Genomic DNA, 15,729 nt, shown 5'->3' with positions numbered 1-15,729 from the left:
GGAAAGACCGCTCTGTGAGGTCCCCTTGAGGCTGCAATGCGAAGGATGCCTTGGAGGTGGCAAGGTGAAGAACGGTACAGGGATGTCCCAAGCAGAGGGGCCAGCAAGTGCAAAGGCTCTGGGACAGGCAGGACTGTTAAAGGTTGGAACAGAAGAAGATGGGACAGGTAGGAGGTGGGGCTGAGAAGAAGGGGAGACAGGTAGGACCATGAGGAAGGTGGAAGCAGAGGAGAAGGTAGGAACAGAAGAAGGAGGACAGATAGGCTGTGGGACCAGGCAGAAGGGGGGGTCACCTTAAGCACAGGGAGGAGTGGCCTGAGGAACCTGGAGAAGTAAGTAAGTTCCATGTAGTCCCTGCCTAGAAAGTCATGTTGAGGTTTTAGACTCTGATCTTTCTGGTTGGGAAGCAGTTAAGGGTTCTAACCAGGAGTGGCTGTACCCAAATGATGTGGTGAAAAAAGAGATTACTCCATTGGCAGTGGAGTGGAATGGAATGCCTGGGCCAAAACTAAAGAGAGAAAAATGGGTAGGAGGCTGTTGCCTATTGCCTCGGTCTTAAGGGGTGAAGACAAAGATGGAGAGAAGGATACCATTTTGTGTAACATTTTGGATGGAACATTGACAGATTTTTGGTAGTAGACTGGCTGTGGGCGATAAGGGGTGACTTCAAGGCTCTGCATGAGAAGCTGGAGAGGTGGCAGTCCCTAAAATGGGACAGGAGGTGGCAGGAGGAGTAGATTTGCTGGGAAACCAACATGCTCCCCAAGAGCTCAATTCAGATGCTGAGGCAGGGACACAGGGCGAGCATGCCAGGTTCTCACGGATCCTCTGTAAGGCAGGTGGGTGGTCCACTATAGAATTATGTATTTAATAAAAACACTTAAATTATCCATTACTGTAGAGCTGGGAAAGAAATGTCACTGCACCTAAAGATAAGATTCAGAGGCCCTGTGAGCCATTTCCTGGCTCATCTCTCAGATCACGCATCTACTATGTCTATATTTGCCAAAAAGGAACAAATTTTCTAGGGTTAGATAGAATGAATCCAAGTAACATTGCTTTAAAAAAAAGTCACAGTGGTCCAGAGGTTAGGACTCCGCCCTTCCACTGCAGGCGGCAGAGGTGAGAAACTAAGCTGCCATTAAGCCTTGCAGCGGAGCCAAAAAAAAGCCAAATAATATGAATTATTTCCATAGTAGTAATTCCCACCTTTGAGTCTATGTGGATATGCAAATTTCCATAATCACGCAGGTGAGAATATGGCTATGTGTATTCATATTAATCCAGGGCAATAATCCCCTCTCCCACCTTGTGAGTTAATTTACACGTATTTAAATGACAGGTTCAATATCAAAGGTGATGCTGTAGAGTGGAAGACTGAAATACAGGGTCTGTCCCTTTATGAACTGTGTGACCCTGGGCAAGTTGTCTAACTTCCATTTCCTACTCAGCGCCAAGAATCTTCACCACCACGTTAGGGCTAACCATGAGAATTACGTGAAGAATGTCACAGTCTAGGCCTAGCACACAAGAGCTACCGAATAAAAGTTGTTTTCCCTTTATTAAAACACAAAAAACCCACACTGCAAAACCGAACAGAACGCAACGCTGGGTCCCAACATCAATGCCCACCTTTTCCGGGCCTGCCTTCTAGACCTCAAGGTACGCACACTGTCAACCAAAATGAGAATGACTGAATCCAACGGACGATCGAGCGTGCGCCCATCCCGAGTTGGGCAGCGTGAGAGCTGTCCTGCCGCTCAGCCTGAGCTTGGACCGAGGCCTGGACAGCTGGGTGGGGCTGAAGCCGGACTGAGGCCCGCAACCGCCCCGGGGAGACGCTCTGCCGCACTGCCGCTGCACCGCGGAGGCAAATGTCCCCTGGCGGCCACCGTAGACCGGAGGCCGGCAATGTTCTCCTATTAGTCGCCATTTTGGCGCCAAAACGGGGCGGAGGCGGGGTCGGCACTGCGCGCGCCTGGGAACAATAGGAGCCGAAGCAGTAGGAAATAGTGAGGTGGTACTTTGGCTGAGAGCCTGTGGTCCAAAGGGCCCGGTGCCTGGGCCATGTTCTGCGAGAAGGCCATGGAGCTGGTCCGGGAGCTGCACCGCGCGGCCGAGGGAAGGCTGCCTGCTTTCAACGTGAGGGCGGGGTCCTCCCCAGGGCTCTTCTCGGGCTGCACAACCCGGAGCGGGATGGCGGGTGTGCCTGTGGTTCCCCTCCATGGTTGTGGGAAGGTCGTGGGCAGGTCGGTTTTGGTGGCTTCCCGCGAGCGCAGGGGTTGCCGCCACTCTCCTCGCGCCCCCGACCCCCGCCCTGGTCTCCCGCCGCCGCCGCCGGCGTCCTCGTAGCTGCGGTGCGCGCGGGCTGGGCGGTGGGCGTCTCGCCCCGGTGAGGCGCAGAGAGGTCGGGAAACGGGGTGCTAGAGTTCAGGTGTGAGTTACACCGGGAAGGTGTGGACCGGCGTAGCCCGGGCGTTAGGGCCGCGCCCTGAGGGCTGCAGTGAGTGTAGCCCCACCGGGGAGCCGGCCGTGCAAATCCCCTCCCCTCCCCGCCGGGGAAGGGCAGGCAGCAAGGGGTCTCCGGGGCCGGGAGGTTTGCTCGTCACTACAAGGCATTTCAGAGGAGCGACGGGATTACTCTGTGTTTTGATAGCTGTCGCAGCACTTTGGGGAATGGACCGGATAGAAGAAAGACTGGTTCTGAGTGGGTTATAAATAGACCACAGAAGAGAATGGATGTGGTCCACAGCCCGGTCGGGGGGCCCTGAACACCGTGTCCTAAGACGACAGGACTGGTAGGTACGAGGACAGGGGTGGAGGTGAGAGGAGTAGCCGGGGAGTGGAGAGACCGTCGCCTCTGGAGGCTTCACTCAGGTAGCAGAGTAAACATCTGGCGGTCAGCAGAAGAGCTTCTGGGTAAGGTGAGTTTTGAACAATCAAGAGCAGTTAGTCTGACCTTGGGTTATTTAACAAATGGGGAAACTGAGCTGCTGGAATTAAGGATCAAGTTAAAGGGCTTGTCTGAACTTGGGGCGTGTTGGAAGCGGAGCCTCAACTTGAACAGTTTTCTTGAACAGATTTCCAGTCTGTTATTCTTGCAACTTCAGGCAGTTACCTTATCTAAAAAGGAGACCACAGCGGGAGGTTCACTGGAGACACAGAACGCAGAGGGGTTGTTGTTGCTGTTGTTCAGTCCGTAAGTCATGCCCCAGTATTTGTGACCCCATGGACTGCAGCAGGCCAGGCTTCCCTGTCCTTCACTGTCTCCCTGACTTTGCTCAAATTCATGTCCATTGGGTCAGTTATGTCATCCAACCATTTCACCCTCTGTAGCCCCCTTCTGTTTCGTCGTACCCTCAATCTTTCCCAGCATCAGGGTCTTTTCCAATGAATCAGCTCTTTACATCAGGTGGCCAAAGTATTGGAGCTTCAGCATCGGCATTATTCCTTCCAAGGAATATTCAGGGTTGATTTCCTTTAGGATTGACTGGTTTGATTTCCTTGCTGCCCAAGGGACTCTCAAGAGTCTTCTCTAGCACCAAAATTGAAAAGCATCAGTTCTTGGGTGCTCAGCCTCCTTTATGGTCCAACTCTCATATCCGTACATGACTACTGGAAAAACCGTAGCTTTGACTATAGGGCCCTTTGTCTGCAAAGTGGTGCCTCTGCTTTTTAAAACGCTCTATAGGCTTGTCATAGCTTTTCTTCCAAGGAGCAAGGGTCTTTTAATTTCATGGCTGCAGTCACCATCTGCAGTGACTTAGGAGCCCAAGAAGATAAATTCTGCCCCTGATTCCATTTTTTCTCCATCTGTTTGCCATGAAGTTATGAGACCAGGTACCATGATCTTAGTTTTATGAATGCTGAGTTTTAAGCCAGATGTTTGAGAGGGGTGTGGGAAGACATAGGAAGGAACCAGCCCAAAGGCGCAGAGACTTCCCACAGGTGCTGGCTTTTCAGACTGATAGTCCAGCTGTCTTTTTCGCTCAGATTTTAAGTGTTGGTTTCTTAGAAGTGTAAAATCCTGGCTTTTCTGGGTCTTAGACTGCACCTTTTCTTGCAGTCGTGCCTGCCTTTGGGGACTGGCCACTGGGACAGCTTAGCTGGGTTAGACTAAGAATTGATCTTGATCTGATTGACCCCTAACACCCTTGACCAACACATGCTTTCGAGAATCATTCCTCCCCAGCAGATGGTAGCTGGTTTAGAGCAGGGACTCTGCCTTGTTTATCCCAGAATCCCTCATGGTTAGGTGCTGTGTTTGACAAACTAGAATGATGCACTTTGGATATGCAGAACTGATAATCATTTGAGACTTTAGGAAAATTATCTTGAGTTCCCAGGGGCTTACAGCTGGAGGTGGGAGCACAAAATGATACAACTCCCAGTGTAAATTTTAAAAATCTAAGTCTTAAATAAAATTTTAAATCTAAGAACTTGGTTATATCTTTACAAGTTTATTTCATGCTTGTCTTTTGTATACCTGCCGATCTCCTAATTGTGCAAGAGTTTCAGCTGTTCCTTAAATAATATTTGTGATAAAAGGAATATTTAACTGAATTCTAGTAAATCAGACTTTTCCATGATATCTTTTTAACCAGTTGATGAAAGAAAAAGTAGAAGTCATGCTTTCATTTTCCATTAGAAATGATTTCTTACATTCAAGCAGGGTTAGGTAGTGTAATTTTGTAATTACAGCAGTAGTGCTAAAACATTTTTGCTAGTGCATATATTTTGGCTCTAAAGTAGATGGGTTGCTTATCGTTGTTTTGTATGGAGGTTTTGTGTGTGTGTGTGTGTGTGTTTGGTTGTCATTGTTATAGAATTATTGGGTTTTGTGTGTGTGTGTGTAAAAATTTTAATTGAAATGTAGTTTATTTACAGTGTTTCAGGTGTAGGGGTTGCTTTTTGACAGACATTGTATAACATTTATGAATTTTATAATTCTAACGTTTTTATCCTTCCAAGGGAAGTTTTTTAGAAATTTGCCCAAGTAGGTAGCAGAAAAACTCCTCTGACCTTTCTGTTTTCTATCCTAGCAGTGTGTAGGTTTTGGGGGGGTTTTTTGGGTAATAACCTTTTAAGATTCTTTTCCAATAAATAACAAGTTATTTACATGCTTTTGTCATGTGTTATTACTTCTGTAGACTGTTGGTTTTTTGTCATTAGTTTTACTGAGGTATAATTTATATATAATACAGTACACATTTTAATAGATCTTTGAGTTTTGACAAATGTATACAATCCTTGTAACCAGCAACCCAACCAAGATTTCTGCTATCCCAAGGATTCCCTTTTCTCTTTTGTGGCACTAGCTACCTCCCATCTGCAGCCCTAGGCAACCAAGGATTTTCCTTCCCCTACAGATTATATTTGTCTCTTTCATTGTATTTCTGGAGTCAGCATGCCAGGAATTGCAAACTTTTCTGTACCGGGCCAGTTAGAAGCATACAGTATGTACTCCTTTCTGTCTGACTTCTCAGCCCAGTCTGTTGACTGTATATTTTGTTGGCAATTCATTCCTTTTTTTTTTTTTTTTAATTGTGGTAAACGATACATAACTTAAACTTTGCCATTTCTAACCATTTTTCTGTGTACATTTCAGAGTGGCATTAATTATGTTATTAATTATGTTTCCAAAGCTATCACCCCTATTTCCAAAGCTTTTTCATAACCCCAAATAAACTCTATAGCCTTTAAGCAGTAACTCCCCACTCCTTCCCCCTCAGCCTGGTAACCTCTAATCTACTTTGTTTCTATGAGTTTGCCTATTCTAGACATTTCAGATAAGTGGAATCATACAGTATTTGTCCTTTTCTGTCTGGCTTATTTCACTAAGCAGTGTTTTCCAAGTTCATGTTGTCGTATGTATCAGCACTTCTTTTTTTGACTGAGTAATATTCCATTGAATGGACATACCGTTTTGGCTTATCTGTTCATCAATTGGACATATGGATTGTTTCCACTTTTTGGCTGTTATGAATAATGCTGCTCTGCATATTTGTGCATAAGTTTTTGTATGAACTTAGGTTTGCAGTTTTCTTGAGTGTATACCTAGAAGAGGAATTACTGGATAATATGGTAATTCTAAATTTAACTTTTTGTGGATCCACACGGCTGTTTTCTATAGGGCTGTACCATTTTGCATTCCAACCTGCATTGTAGAAGGGTTCCAGTTTCTCCCCATCCTCTCCAACACTTGTTATTATAGCCATCTTAGTAGGTGTGGAAGGACTATTGGTTTTTCATAAGGTACATAAGCATAAAGTATTGCTACAAACTTGGTGGGGGAATTAATGAGTATAATTTTATATGTTCCAGGAAGATGGACTGAGGCAAGTTCTGGAGGAGATGAAAGCTTTATACGAGCAAAACCAATCTGATGTGTAAGTTGGTAAGCTTGATATTTTAAAAGAATTTAAGAAATACAGTGTTGAAGTCAGATCATCTTAATATTCATATCTAAAAAGATATGATTTGGTTTTTTTAATTCTCTGTGACCCTGATCATACCCTAGCTATACAGAAGTAGGATTTGTGTTAATGATTGTTATGTCTGTAGGGACCAAATAGAGCTTGGCACATGGTAGGTGTTTGATAAATAGTTACTGTTTGACTGGTGTGACTTGAAAGGATTTAGGGTGGATCCAAAAGATATGAGACAGGAGCAAGTAACAGACCTAACAAGTGAAGTGTATTGTTTCCATCAGGTGAGGCCTTACTGGTTTAAAGGGAGAACAGGCAGTTTGCAAATTTAGCAGGAGCAGCAGTGACTTCCAAAAGCTTGAGTGAAATTCCCTGGGAATTCGTGCTGCAGAACATTACAGCTTGGTAGGTTAAAGGGTTCTGGAGTTGCAGACTATTTAGAGCCAACCATGGTAGTTGGCACAGTGGAGAATCTGGGTTGAACAACAGACTTCAGAGGATCCTGTGACTGGGTGAAGAATAAGACGCAAGAGTACTGACTGCTGGAGGAAAAATGAGTTATTGAGAGCTCAACCTGGAGAGAAGTCTGTCTGCAACATGAGATTTCATCCTTGGCCTTGTTAGGTAGTGTTTTCATCAGTTAGTTAGACATAGAAATCAGTAGCATGTTGTTAAGGTTTGTGGATTACACAGAAGAGTAGAAACACTTTGCAGTGACTGTGTTTAATGGTAGATACCGATGAACGAGGAACTGGTGTGCAAGAGGTCTGCAGTAAATGTAAAGGAAATGGAAAGTCCTGAACTCAGGTTCCCAAGTCATTCATTTGTTCATGCAACAGATATGCACTCAACAGTTATGAGCTGAAACAGCAGAAATCAAGAGGGTAAAACCAAAATTTTCTCCCTCTGGGTGAAGGACCCTAAAGTGCAAACATAGTTGAAGATCAAGAACTATTTCTTGGATGGGTGGAGGAGCATTTGACTTTAGAGTCCTTATCTCACTTTATGAGAATGAGGATTTGGAAGGATTTGATACCATAGAAAGAGGTAAACCAGGTGGGACTACCAGTTGTGAAGAGAGTAATGCACTGAAAATATTAGTAGATTGAGAAATCCTGGAAATTGTCTCCAAGGAAGAGACACTTCAGCTGGAGCCTGAATAAGTAGGTTTTAGTGAGGAAGTAATTGTGGGCACAGAGCATTTCTAGTTGGAAGAAACAGCATGTGCAAAGGCCCTGAGTCATGAAAGAGGGTGGGATGCTCAGGGACCTGATCATTACCGAAGGCCAGTGTGGCTGAAACTTACTGAGCAGGCAAAGGGCGACACCAGGTGAGATTTTTAAGCATGTGGGGGAGGTGGTGGCATGTTTGTGTTCTAACAATCACCCTGGCCGCCATGTGGACAGTGGATGGTGGGACTGAGAGGGAATATGGTGGTCATGCAGGTGATAAGAAGGGTGAGCCAGACTAGGGGAAAAGAGAACAGTTTATAGACCTATTTAGGAGGTAACTGAACAGGCCTTGGTCCAGTAAGGGAATGACTTTCCTGTATTTATACCATTGGGAAATTCGTGATCCCCAAAAATTCTGTGCCCTATCCTCCTAGTTTGGTTCTGGGCAGGACAGTCACTATTACCAGTTTCTGGTTAAAATTCTTTGTCAGAAGAAATCTATTCCTATTTAATTGCTCACATGGAAATGTGAATTTTTTAAGGAAGTTCTTGTGTATTTAACCAAATACTTTGATGTTAAGTTGGGTGTATTTTATTTGTGCTATTTCATTATAATCAAGAGCACACTATAAGCAACATGGAGAATAAATCTAACGTAGGATGAGAACATGATGTGAGGCCATAACCTTATGCCCCATGATACTTGATCTCCTGTCCCAGCATGCAAAAGGGATTCTAAAAAGTGAGCCAAAAAGTTGTCTTTTGGAGACAATGGAAATTAATCCGTGTGCAAAACACAATGTGCCACATGGCTAAACAAAACAATGGGAGTATGATCCTAGACAAATTAGTTAGGTATTTTAAATTTTTTTTTTTTTTTTTTTAAAGAATTTAAGTTTGTCCACACAGCTTGCAGGATCTTAGTTCCCTGACCAGGGACTGAACCTGTGCCCTCGGCAGTGAAAGTGCAGTGTCTTAACCACTGGACCATCAGGGAATTCCCTGGCTCTTTTCTATTTTATTCTGTTAGCAAAAGCTCCAATGTGGAGGCAGGTACTATTTAGGTAGGTTAACTACTGACATAAATGGCTAAAAACAAGTATGGAGTTAGTTGTTAGCTGATTTTGAAAATTTAACCTGTACTCAGTAGACATTCTTCTCCTTAAATGTTTTACCAGAAATGAAGCAAAGTCAAGTGGACGAGGTGATCTGATACCAACCATCAAGTTTCGACACTGTTCTTTGCTAAGAAATCAGCGCTGCACTGTAGCCTACCTGTGAGCGTCTCTGTGTTTGCCGGGGTGGCAGGGAGCAATGGAGGGTTCCCATCCAAGAGGGTATCAGCAATTCTTAGACTGGTCTCTCTTTTATGAGCATTCTGAATTTTCTCTTTCCACTTAAACGTTTTTTATCATGGAAAATTACAGTATTCTTAAAACTAGGGAATAATATTACAACCCCCCCAATGGAGCCATCATATAGGTCACAGTTCTTAACATTTTGCCATAATTGCTTCATCTTTTTTTATGTGTCTATGCTAAACATTAGACATTTTACCACTGAATAGTTTCATATGCATCGTTAAGAAATAAGGTCCTTTGGGGCCTTTTCTCACATGACCTCTGTATAATTCTCACACCTAGAGCAGTGAACATACCTTCACAGCATCCATCCAGTCTATTCTTATTTTCCACATTGTCCCGAAGGTGTCCTCTTACAGTGGTTTGTTTGCCTCTGGAATCAAATCAAAGTCCACATGTTACCTTCTGGTGGTTGAGTCTTAAGCCTCTCCTGATCAAGACAGCTTCTGATCCAATACCGTATTAATGTTCTAGGTATGACCGGCTGCTTCGGATTAGAGCACTCAGGTGGGAATATGGCAGTGTCTTGCCAAGTGCTTTACGATTTCACATGTCTGCTGAAGAAGTAAGTTAGCGTTCTTATTCAAATTTGTAAATTCAGAAACCGGCTGAGCTTCTGGCATTGTTTGCGGTGCTTTAGTCGCTAAGTCGTGTCCGACTCTTGTGATCCCATGGACTGTAGCCCGCCAGCCTCCTCTGTCCATGAGGATTCTCTAGGCAAGAATACTGGAGTGGGTTGCCAGTTCCTTCTCCAGGGGATCTTCCCAACCCAGGGATCGAACCTGGGTCTCCTGCATTGCAGGCAGATTCTTTACCAACTGAGCTATGAGGGAAGCCCCCTGGCATTGTTTTGTAATAGTATTTATAGTATTTGTCTTTTTGTTTTAACATTTGCTTTTCAGTAGTTTTTGGTCTGTTTGAGAATGGTAGGAGTAATTCTAAATGCTGTATGGAAAACTACTATTACTTAACAAAATAAAGGGTCCCGTTATATTAGCTGCTAGTGATCCATCAGTAGGATTCAAAACTGGCATTATTATTTGGAGGTTTTTCATAAAATATGTGTGTGTACATACTTTGCTTGGGGCTTCCCAGGTGGCGCTTGTAAAGAACTTGCCTGCCAGTGCAGGAGACGTAAGTGATGTGAGTTCTATCCTTGGGTCGGGAAGATCCCCTGGAGGAGGGCTTGGCAACCCACTCCAGTATTCTTGCCTGGATAATCCCACAGATGGAGGACCTTGGCAGGCTACAGTCCATAGAGTCACAGAGAATTGGACACGACTGAAGAGACTCCGCACGCACACACGTACTTTGCTTATCTTTGTGAATGTGTGATGAATTCTTGATTTATCCAGTCACTGAGGCACAATATTTAAGGACACAGGATTGAAGGCAAGCAAACTTGTGTAGAAACCTTGGCTCTATTTCTGTGAGATCCTAGGCAGGTGACTCCATCCCTCCCTGTGCCTAAATTCCCTCATTTACAAAGTGAAGGTCATAGCATCTGCTGCAGTGACTTCAGACACTAACTACCTAGTTAGACCAAACTTCATAGGTTAAGACTGCCCTTACTTCAGACGCCAGCCATGGTTTGGGGGTTCCCAGGGACACTCTCCCTTCTGACCAACTGGATACAAATTCAGAGGTTCCCATTCTCCCCCTCAGGTTTGAGGCTTTTAGCCTCTTGATATCATTGCAGAGAGAAGAGGGGAGCTAGAAGGAGGGCTCCATCACCTATGATTCATTGCATCATGGTTTGATCAATCAGTGCAGCCTATGTCATGACACTCCAGAATTGTGTAAGCTTCCCTGGTTGACACAACATCGTGTGCATTGTTCCACATCAGTGTGCCCAGAGGGTGGTGTGTCCTGATCCCTCAGGGTGCTGCTGCTGCTAAGTCACCTCAGTCGTGTCCGACTCTGTGTGACCCCATAGACGGCAGCCCACTAGGCTCCTCCGTCCCTGGGATTCTCCAGGCAAGAACACTGGAGTGGGTTGCCATTTCCTTCTCCAGTGCATGAAAGTGAAAAGTGAAAGTAAAGTCGCTCAGTCGTCCCCTTGGCGACCCCATGGACTGCAGCCTACCAGGCTCCTCTGTCTGTACTGGAGTGGGTTGCATCAAAGCTTCACATCTGGGACTCTCCTAGACCTCACCCTGGGTGTCTCTTCCTTTGGCTGGTTCTAATTTGTATTCCTTTCATTACAGTACAACAGTACTGTAATGTCAGGACAGTGCTTTCCTGGGTCCTGAGAGTCATTCTGGCAAAGTATTAAACCTGAGGGAGGGGTGTTCGTGTGTATGGATGCACGCACACACTTTACTAGTGAAGGTTATGAGGATGTTTTTCTGTACAGTCTTTTTGGAGTTATCTTGTTTTATCTTTCACAAAGATCTACAGTACTGGAATAGATTTTTGTGAATAATGTATGAGCCAAGTTGCATGTCTGTGGGGGGCTTTCTTTTAGTCTATTTGTCCTTGTACTGATTTGATACTGCTTGAATGTAAGTTTGTAATACTTCTTAAGTAAGTTTTCCCATTTTGTTCTTCTTTTTTCAAGTGTTTTGACTATTTTTGGCTTTTTGCATTTCCATGCAAATTTCAGACTCCTTTGTCAAGTTCGATTTTTTTAAAACAATTGGAGTTTTGATTGAGAATGACTTGGATCTATAGATCAGTTAACATTATTATAATACTGAATTGTCCAGTCCTTGAAAGTGGTATATCATTCTGCATTTGTAGGTACCAATATGCAGAATGACCAATACCTACTGTTCTCGGTACCAGTGCCTGGTTCATAATAGGCAATCAATAATATTTGTAGTTTGAATGAATGGTCATAGTAAAAATGCATGTGGGCATGTGTGCTGTTTTTGAAAGGTTTAGTGTACAGTTTCTGCAAATTTATTTTCTTACAGCTTTGTCAAATGGCCATCTTTATGTTTCCAGATGGACTGGTTCAATCGTTATAAAAAGTCCCTTGCTACCTACATGAGGTCATTGGGAGGAGACGAAGGTTTGGACATCACACAGGATATGAAACCCCCAAAAAGCCTATATATAGAAGTAAGTACACCTTTTAAAAAATGAGTGTTTCTTTGATGCATAGAGTGTGCTGACTTTTGTCCAAGGGAGGGGGGCATATGAATATACACTAGTGTATATAGGCATACCTTGGAGACACCACAGGTTTGGTTTCTGACTCACAATAAAGCAAATATTCACTAAAACATGTCACACAAATCTTTTGGTTTCCCAGTGCATGTAAAAGTTATGCTTACACTAGTCTATTGAGTACATGTTAGCATTATATACATATTTTTTTGCTAAAAAATCCTGCTATCTGACAATGCAGAGTTGACACAAATCTTGTTTGTGGGGGGAAAAAAATCAATATTAGAGAAGCGCAAAAAACAAATGAGAGGAAACATAAACCCAAGCCAAAACTTTTACCTGTAGGTGGTGGTGGGAACAGGACTGAACAGCTAAAAATTTTGGCTGTACCTGTTTTAAAAGTTTGGAAAACTCAGCAGTGGCCACAGGACTGGAAAAGGTCAGTTTTCATTCCAATCCCAAAGAAAGGCAATGCCAAAGAATGCTCAAACTACCGCACAATTGCACTCATCTCACACGCTAGTAAAGTAATGCTCAAAATTCTCTAAGCCAGGCTTCAGCAATACGTGAACCGTGAACTTCCTGATGTTCAAGCTGGTTTTAGAAAAGGCAGAGGAACCAGAGATCAAATTGCCAACATCCGCTGGATCATGGAAAAAGCAGGAGAGTTCCAGAAAAACATCTATTTCTGCTTTATTGACTATGCCAAAGCCTTTGCCTGTGTGGATCACAATAAACTGTGGAAAATTCTGAAAGAGATGGGAATACCAGACCACCTGACCTGCCTCGTAAGAAACCTGTGTGCAGGTCAGGAAGCAACAGTTAGAACTGGACATGGAACAACAGACTGGTTCCAAATAGGAAAAGGAGTACATCAAGGCTGTATATTGTCACCTTGCTTATTTAACTTACATGCAGAGTACATCATGAGAAACGCTGGGCTGGAAGAAGTACAAGCTGGAATCAAGACTGCCGGGAGAAATATCAATAACCTCAGATATGCAGATGACACCACCCTTATGGCAGAAAATGAAGAGTAACTAAAAAGCCTCTTGATGAAAGTGAAAGAGGAGAGTGAAAAAGTTGGCTTAAAGCTCAACATTCAGAAAACGAAGATCATGGCATCTGGTCCCATCACTTCATGGCAAATAGATGGGGAAACAGTGGAAACAGTGTCAGACTTTATTTTTTGGGGCTCCAAAATCACTGCAGATGGTGACTGCAGCCATGAAATTAAAAGATTCTTACTCCTTGGAAGAAAAGTTATGACCAATCTAGATAGCATATTGAAAAGCAGAGACATTACTTTGCCAACAAAGGTCCGTCTAGTCAAGGCTATGGTTTTTCCAGTGGTCATGTATGGATGTGAGAGTTGGACTGTGAAGAAAGCTGAGCGCCGAAGAATTGATGCTTTTGAACTGTGGTGTTGGAGAAGACTCTTGAGAGTCCATTGGACTGCAAGGAGATCCAACCAGTCCATTCTGAAGGAGATCAGCCCTGGGTGTTCTTTGGAAGGAATGATGCTAAAGCTGAAACTCCAGTACTTTGGCCACCTCATGCGAAGAGTTGACTCATTGGAAAACACTCTGATGCTGGGAGGGATTGGGGGCAGGAGGAGAAGGGGACGACAGAAGATGAGATGGCTGGATGGCATCACAGACTCGATGGACGTGAGATTGAGTGAACTCCGGGAGATGGTGATGGACAGGGAGGCCTGGCATGCTGCAATTCATGAGGTCGCAAAGAGTTGGACGCAACTGAGTGACTGAACTGAGCTGAACTTTAGAACCATATAAGTATCTTACATATTGTTAAAATGAAATCAAAGTGAGAAACCAACCCAAAACTCTCTTTGGCAGCTCCTTCAGTTTCCTTGCTGTCAGTGCTGACCTACACATATATTCAGAGATTTGCCAGTTTTCTTCCTTGCCATCAGTGGACATTGGAACTAGTGGACACGGGAACCACTAGTATGCCTCAGAAAGGAATACTAAGCCTAACTACACAGAGAAGGAGCACACAGAGCCTAAGACTTCCTGTAGGTACATGTACAGTCCCCAGATACTTGATGGTTACTTCATAATAAAAAATAATTTAGATATTATAAAACATCAGTTTTTCTTTTCAGGTGCGGTGTCTAAAAGACTACGGAGAATTTGAAGTTGAGGATGGTACTTCAGTGCTATTAAAAAAAAATAGCCAGGTATTTACTGTCTTAGGATACTTTAAATTTTGTAAGAGTATTGAATGATGGAAATGTTCAGTAGCTAAATAAATATCACCTTGCCATGATCATTTGTGTCATAGGCATTAAGTTTATCATAATATATTCTTTTATCCTTTTTCTAAAGACTTTAAGCAAACGTTGCATATAGTAAGAAAGGGTTAATACCGCTGACCCTTAAACATCATGTAGGGATTCTGGGTGCAGTCAGACTGTCTGCTCCCCATAGGCTCTAGGTGCACGGGCTTTTGTGGTGGCAGCACACAGGTTTGGTAGTTGTGGCGTGTGGGCTCTAGGGTTTGTGGGCAGAAGCCTTCCTCTTGATGAGACTTGGTCTCTCAGTGTCACTCTAAAACTGGGGTAACTTAAAAGCATCAGCTACTGTAGTGGACATTAAGAGGCTTCTAACATGTCTGAGCACATCAGAAATAAGTTTTCTATAAAATCTGTGTTATAGATCACCCACATAATGTGAAATATTAATAGGGAAACATTTTCCTACCATATAGTCCTTTATTCTTGACTCTATGGGGCATGTTTCCCATTGCCCAGAAATGAGAACAAATGTCTTAGTAGACATTGGAATAACTGTTCAGTGAACAACTCCATTGGTTTTTTTTTTTTTCTTTCTTTCTTTTTTTACATTTCATAGTTGTAAGACTTAAAAAATTCAGTTAGGTTAGACATCAGTCCTCGGCCCATGGGTCTTCATGACTGGTTGGCAGGAGTTTCTTTGGTCATGGGTCCCACGTGAGGCCTTGAGTTTGTGAAAAACTGTCAGGCACACAGTGCTGCTGAAGTAGCGTCCGCTTCCTTGAGTACTTGCCGTACTCTCTCCTTCAGTTCACCTTCTAGAGTTCTCTACGCTGCACTTTCTAACGCACTGTTTTTCATTTTTACTCAAATATCTGTGTCTGTCTAGTCTTTGAGGTTTCTTTGGTCACCTGTGAGCTTGAAAAGTCTTCCTGCCTCACTCCCTGCACCTCCCCGCTCCAGAATTTAGTAAATGTTCCCTTCTGTGTTAAGCCTTGCTGTTTGGGAGGGAATGAGACCAGGAGATGCCATTCCACCTCAGAATGAGAGCAGTGTGCTCTCTGGAGACATGGAGGATGAGCTTTAGCTGGGCACCATCTTCCTCAACACACAGCGTGTGGTCAGCATCCATAGGTTACAAAGACTTCATCCTTGAAAAATATGGGAGAAAAGTTGCACTGTTAGTAAAGGAATGACTGTTCAGACATAGATCCTCAAGAGGTTTAATGGAGAAGACACTCCTTCCATTTGCCTTAGTGAACTGTTGCCACATCCCTTGTAGTCTGTGGCCCAGATCACCTACGTGGCTTTCCTGTGCATAAATCTAAAAATGCGAACGCTAAGGAAAATACCTACTAGAATTCAGAAGTCTTTAGTTTAAATTTAATTTAAAGTAT

General features: G+C 43.7%; 1 protein-coding gene and 1 long non-coding RNA gene across 9 annotated transcripts in view; one reads left to right on the top strand and one right to left on the bottom strand.

Moving 5' to 3' along the window:
• Positions 1-1,950: 1,950 nt before the first annotated feature.
• LOC147360635 (DNA replication complex GINS protein PSF1) overlaps positions 1,951-15,729 on the top strand; it is a 21,064-nt gene continuing 7,285 nt past the window's right edge. The window contains exons 1-8 of one of the 8 annotated variants that reach the window (XM_086333063.1): positions 1,951-2,142; positions 2,657-2,798; positions 3,111-3,199; positions 6,325-6,389; positions 8,779-8,877; positions 9,436-9,526; positions 11,911-12,027; positions 14,204-14,278. In XM_086333063.1, the coding sequence (XP_086189189.1) occupies positions 6,355-6,389; positions 8,779-8,877; positions 9,436-9,526; positions 11,911-12,027; positions 14,204-14,278 (417 nt within the window). In that variant the 5' untranslated portion in view covers positions 1,951-2,142; positions 2,657-2,798; positions 3,111-3,199; positions 6,325-6,354. Of the gene's footprint in view, positions 2,143-2,656; positions 2,925-3,110; positions 3,200-6,324; positions 6,398-8,778; positions 8,878-9,435; positions 9,527-11,879; positions 12,028-14,203; positions 14,279-15,729 lie in introns of all 8 variants that reach the window. The other 7 variants (XM_086333062.1, XM_086333061.1, XM_086333064.1 and 4 more) reach the window with 7 other exon arrangements.
• The window catches only part of LOC147360634 (uncharacterized), a 20,549-nt gene continuing 19,612 nt past the window's right edge, over positions 14,793-15,729 (bottom strand). Inside the window, exon 2 of the long non-coding RNA XR_015139304.1 lies at positions 14,793-15,483. This is a non-coding gene — a long non-coding RNA (uncharacterized LOC147360634). The remainder of the gene's footprint in view (positions 15,484-15,729) is intronic.

Source organism: Bos grunniens, chromosome 13 (genome assembly GCF_055505025.1).
Source record: "Bos grunniens cultivar Pamir isolate PY7600 chromosome 13, Bosgru_T2T1.0, whole genome shotgun sequence".
NCBI classification, from domain to species: domain Eukaryota; kingdom Metazoa; phylum Chordata; class Mammalia; order Artiodactyla; family Bovidae; genus Bos; species Bos grunniens.
The sequence above is the reverse complement of the archived record's forward strand: the minus strand, read 5'-3'. Positions and strand labels throughout refer to the sequence as shown.